Genomic DNA, 6,000 nt, shown 5'->3' with positions numbered 1-6,000 from the left:
AAAGTTAGTTAGCCAATCTGATGTATTATATTGTAGTAGTGCTGTTTAGTAGTAGTTCACAAAGTGTGTATGAGGAGGTGTAAACCTTATTTGATTTCTTTTACTGTTGGATTTGTAATTTGTTCAAGGATTTTTGATATTCCAGAGAAATACGGAGTCACCTTAGTTGAGATCTTCAAAAAGGCCACTTGATAGCTCAAAGAGCTATGGAAGAGGAAGAGCAGCCTTACTAGATAGATTTTGTTTGTTTGTTTGTTTTTCCACCGCTCTCCAGTAGCATCAGATGGAAGAGTATGCCATCTTTTAGGGGTGGTGTTATACTGACAATCTTTATAGTTTGTATAGCTGTGTATTTTGGAGTGGAGAGTGATAATACCCAAGAACAGTGGCAGAAGCCATTCAAAGGCTTCTGAATGCTTTCTCCCCACCATCAAGAACATTGTATTGTTCTTATTTAATTACTCATTGGAAGTAGTCTTCCTTCTGGGTGGAAGTGCTTATCAATGGCAGTACCCTTAATTTACTTGGCTACAACCTAATAAATAGAACTTGTGACCTCAGATGAACTTTAATACTCCAAATTATTTTTTGTTGTAAATTGTTACTCATTCCTGTGATCTGTCCTCTGTAATAATTGTTTAACAGCTTTGTGCATAAAAACCTCTGTTTTTCTACAGTATATTTGTCTGAGATGGTTCCTTCTGTGATATCTTGATATTTTAGTTCCTGACATTTTCTGTGTGAGTGTTGATTGCTAGTACAAAAAGGGGTTGTAATAGCAGCTTAGCCTTGTTCCTCTGTGTAAATTAAGTGGGAGTACAAACTGTTTCTTCCTGCAGAGTGGAGTAGTACCAAATCACCTTAATCTAGTTAATGTATTTATCCAGAAAGCCCTTGTGTCCAATATTACAAACACTTGTAAGGACTTTGTGAGTGTACAGAACTTTTATCTGCCCAAAAAGGTCCTTGTGTGGTGTCTCCAGTTGGACACTCAAAATCACTATTCAACCTTGAAATTTAGGCCCAAAAGTATGGAATTAAAAGAACTCATCAAATATCTGGAACTTTCACTTGATTGCCTCTAGCCCTTTCATTTATTGCCTAAATGATTGATGTAGGCAAACTAAACAAATAAATGGTCTGCAGGCAAGTATTGAGTGGGCTTTATTCTGCTTTTAAGCATTCATGACAGTTTGGAATAGGGAAAGTTTACAATTCAGCAGCCAGTAATTTCAAATAGTCATATAGTCAATTGCTTTAAACACCAGTTGTATAGGAAGGCTTGTTCAATCAGAACAACAGGAGTGGGCTCAGGCTGCCAGAATATACCAAAGTTTTACTTCCTTGATCTCCTTTGCCAAAGTCTGGTAGTTGGAACATGGAAGCTGATATGATTATACACTTTTGCTATTATAGTACTTTACCAAAATAGTCTGTCAATGTATTTAAGTGATATTTTCCACTTAACATTATCCTTTAGATACCAAAATTGAGATAACCAAAATGAGTTTAGTTCTCCCTCCCCCCAGGTCAGGGTGTTGTGATGAAATAGTATTTCTCATACTTTATAAGAATAATTAGGTGGACAGACTCATGTTTTTTCATTGCTTTGGTTTTAAAAATACAAAGCAATTAAATTATTGGTATTCAATTTTAACATTTTTTGAATAAAGATTTTTCATTTTAAAGGTTATAGAAGTTATTTTATTCAGTAAGTTTCCTAGGTATTTTAATTACTCATTTTCCACATACAGAAACTGAAATAGCAAGTAACACCTCTGTAGCAATTAGGATGCATAACTCAGTTTATGCTTATAATTATGGACAGCATTTGATTCCAGTTATTTTTATACATCCAATTAATGATGATTGGAAGACTTACACAGATTAGCATAGTATAGTTTGTCAAATATTTAAATAGCTGCAGTAATTTCGGTTGTTCCTTGTTTTCTAAAAGAACACTGTCAGTTACTTCATTAAGAGGTATGTAATAGAAGTACAGATGTTTTTAATACATAAAATTGTGCACTTATTTTAAAATGTTACAATTTATTTAGGTTTGACCTATATTTTACAAGTACTAGTATTTACAAACGATCTGTGTAAATGATATACCACAATTAAAAAATATAGCCCTCAAAACCAGAGAAGAGAGATTTTTGACCAATAGCAGGGTAAGCCCATTCTCTTATTACACTTCAACATGTTCACTTGATGGCTAAGATCATAAGTTAAAATTATATACTTTTTTTATTTTAGTCAGGAAGCAGGTTTAATAGTCTTGTATTTTTGGGATTAAAAACTTGGCTAAACCATGACTTAAAAGTAGTTTTGTGGGTTTTTTTAAAATGGTCTTGCTTATTTCTGTTCTGCATACAGTGGTCTATTTTGAATGTTCATACTAATGGGTGATATAGACTTCAAAAATTCTCTCCCCCACCCTACCAGGTCTTAAAATAATTCAAAATGCTGAGGTCTTCTTCAGACTCTGGCAAATGGATGTTGTATCTTCTCTTCTCCCAGGACTGAATCTGACCTGTGTGTTAAACTGGAAGACCCAACTTTGAAAGAGGCTCAGGGTTAGTAGGCCATAGCCAGCAATAATAGTGATACACAACACTCGCCCCTGGCATGCATGAGCTTGTGTTCCTGCAATGTGGTAGAAGGGCAAGTTATTTAAAAAAAAATTTGCATAGTTTGGGTGAAATGATTTATAAGCCCTTAGTACTTCTATATTATAAGTAACTTACTTTCCCCTAGTTATATATTCTTTAGTTATTAACATACACTAAAGGGACATTTCAGAAGCACCAGCCAGGTTGAGTTAGCAGTTCTTTGCGTTTTACCCTGCATTATGATAACTCCTTTGGTAATTGGAAGTGTGATGCAATAAAGCAGAGTGAGGTATCCAAAGCACAATTCTGTATTAAGGCAGATGCAACTATTGCTACTCTGGAAGAGTGAATGTTAGTTGCAAAATGTATAGACTTCTCTAGACAACAGTATTAAGCTGCCCAAATGACTCTGGCTGGTTATATAAAACCTTGAGGCTAGAGTCTTAAATGTAAGATATCCATTTTGTGTCAGCCGAACAGTGCACAAAAGCAGTTCAGGTGAGGAGAGGCATGAGCTCTGGCATTTGCACATATAGAAAAAGATTTAATAAAGTCATTTATCAAAGGCCAAAATTGCACCCTTTAAAAGAAGGTTACCAAAAATGCTGAGATCCTTCGAGGGCAATGCAGTAAAAGAGCTGGTACCACGATACTGGGGTTAACAATCCAGTTGAAGGCCACAGAGAGGCTCGATATGAACCTGAACGTAGTGATGCAGTACTTGGAAATTCAGGATGGCATTTGATTGCAGTATTCTTCAAGTAGAAGTTGTATGAATAAGTACAATACCAGATAAGGCTATAGAAGGAGCCTTCTGCCAAGGGATATCAGTCCAAAGGGGTGGGGAGAAGAGAAGGATAAAAAGCATCAATATTCTTAATATGAAATTTTCCCCTGGGGTTAGGAAAGTGAGGCCTACTGCATTTTTAAAGTGCCAGTTTTAAATCATGTACACACCACAGATGTTCAAGTATAGCTTTTGTATTTGTATTTAAACCAATAAAGAGAAAAGCAGCAAGTAGAAATTACATTTCCCTTCTTTGAAACATGGGGGAGGTCTGATGTTTTGTCATGTTTTAAAAGTCCCACTCTGTGTCTCTTTCATTTGGGCAAAAACACCCAAGTTCAGGCCTGATTGCTGTTGAGGGTAGTGGCAAGAATTGTGGTCCGTTGTGTTGGGCAGGAGGTGGCAACAGTGAAAGTAAGGAACTCCTTGTTTTTTCTTTTACCTGAGGAAAAAAACGAACAGGATAAAATAGTGCTGTACATACAAGTCCACTGAAACATTGTGTACATCTTTACTAAAAGTGCATGAAGGGGTATAGCAGCAGCCTTGTGTGCTATGATGCTGGAGAACGCAGAGTTTGAGACTAGCTTCGTCACTCCAGAGTAAATTGATCATGAATGTTTTTGTAAATTTGTAATCGAGTTAAATGATTAGCTTGACTTAAAATGTTGTTTTTCAACCAAAATATCTCAATGGTTAAGCTCACTTCAATAAATTTTCAACCTTTAAATAAGCTTTCAAATTCCATTTAACAGAGGACATGATTGCTGTGTTATGCATTGCACAAGATTCTAGATGATACGACATTTTGTAAAAGAACTGTTTGCAGCATCCTGGCTGTTAGAGGGTGATTTTACTTTACCCAACTTTTTAATATTTTGCCATTTACTTAGGCTGCAGTTAGCTCATCTCAACAGTTAGTACACTCACCTGTTTGAAGAAAGTGTGTGACAGCAAACTGCTTGCTGATGGCCTGGATCATAAAATGGAAAACACAAGATTATGTTTTGAAAGTAAGTGTTGGTGTTTGTGGAAGATGCCAGATTCACCATGCACTCTAGGCCCTAGGGTTATTTATCCACTGAACAAATGCAGCCTGAACAGAGGCAGCACAAGCTTCCTTCATTCTGTGCCTCAACTTTACTGTGAGGGCATTACTAGAGGCAGTGAGTTCATTGATCCAGTACATTCAATTCTCAGCCTCCATAGAAGCCATAAAGTGTTAGAGGGCTATATCATCCTGTAGAAATCTTGCAGAATTTAACAGTTTAAACTAGTTTCTGGAACTAGCCCTTCCTGAGTCTCCTTGCCAAACTGTGGTTTTTCAAACTTGTTTTGAGAAACAAGCCATCCATTATCCAAGAAAGCTTCAGAATCAGTGATGAAATAGTATTTTAAAAGCATGTTGAGGATCATTCTTCAGACCAAGACAGTGTTGGCCTGGCAACTTTGACAATTTAGTGTTGTGAAAAGAAACCCAGATGCACTTCATCTTAACACGGAATTTATCATCGGTTGTATATGACTTAGTAGATTCCAAGTTCACCTTAGGTTATGCTATATCTTGTGTTGCAGTGACAGTGAATGTTAAGGTTCACAGGTAAGTTACCTTTTCTCAGGGTCCTGTTGCAAACAGAGTTCTATCAAGTTGTGAAATGCAGGGGAAAATGTTTTTGAGGAGGGAGTTTGCAATCTCTCACTAGTCATTGTGTGCGTCATGCTTTCACCAATTCCCGAATCCACACCTGATTGGGAATTCTTCATTCTGGATTCCATGCATGGGAAGGTATTTATATCCCAGAGACAATAAGTGGGACCTTTCAGCTTATGCAGCAGCATCTGGTAGAAGGGAAAGACAGTATAAGAGTCCAGTGGCTGTGATGAATTGGCAGTATGTTTGTACAACTTATGAAATCCAGTTGATATTATTATTATCCGATGAAGTGAGCTGTAGCTCACGAAAGCTTATACTCAAATTTATTAGTCTCTAAGGTTCCATAAGTACTCCTTTTCTTTTTTGCGAATACAGACTAACACTACTGCTACTCTGAAACCTATTATGAAAAACGGAGTTCCTCTATGTGGATCTACCACTTCTGACAGGTTCTATAGCAACTTCACAGCAAACAGGACAGTGGGTAATACCTGAGGTTAACCACAGTACTTAAACCCAACACAGATTATAATGCAAAGCAGCTGCACCTTTAAGAAAACCAGTTTGAGCCTAACTCCCTGAAGAGAGGGGGTAGATAAGAGTAGTGGAAACTTCCCCAAAAGACAGAATCAAGGAAGCCAAGGGCAGGATGTAGTGTTTAAAACCAAACCAGACAGGAAAACAAAGCATTGGACAGAAGAGAGCAAGGTCACAGAGGATGAAGGAGAGATCATATAACCCCCTGCACGAGGCAAGGGATACAGGTTGAACCTCTCTGGTCTGGCAACATCCAGGGTCTGACATGATTTTAGTTAACCAGATATCCGCTTATCGTACCAAGTTTCCTGCGGTCCAGCAAAGTCCCCCCAATCCTGGCTCTCAGTGTTCTGTGATGTTATTTAGCTCTAATTTACCCATAAATATGTCTTCTAAGAGACCAACAA

General features: G+C 37.3%; 1 protein-coding gene across 4 annotated transcripts in view; it reads right to left on the bottom strand.

Moving 5' to 3' along the window:
* Positions 1-1,681: 1,681 nt before the first annotated feature.
* The window catches only part of STRADB (STE20 related adaptor beta), a 33,716-nt gene continuing 29,397 nt past the window's right edge, over positions 1,682-6,000 (bottom strand). For all 4 annotated transcript variants that reach the window (XM_038422383.2, XM_038422381.2, XM_038422380.2 and 1 more), the window contains 3 exons: positions 5,012-5,241; positions 4,333-4,375; positions 1,682-3,844 (listed from right to left, as the gene is read on the bottom strand). In XM_038422383.2, coding sequence (XP_038278311.1) covers positions 3,692-3,844; positions 4,333-4,375; positions 5,012-5,241 — 426 coding nt within the window. In that variant the 3' untranslated portion in view covers positions 1,682-3,691. The remainder of the gene's footprint in view (positions 3,845-4,332; positions 4,376-5,011; positions 5,242-6,000) is intronic.

Source organism: Dermochelys coriacea, chromosome 11, assembly GCF_009764565.3.
Source record: "Dermochelys coriacea isolate rDerCor1 chromosome 11, rDerCor1.pri.v4, whole genome shotgun sequence".
Classification (NCBI taxonomy): domain Eukaryota; kingdom Metazoa; phylum Chordata; order Testudines; family Dermochelyidae; genus Dermochelys; species Dermochelys coriacea.
This window is presented reverse-complemented; position numbering and strand designations above follow the sequence as displayed.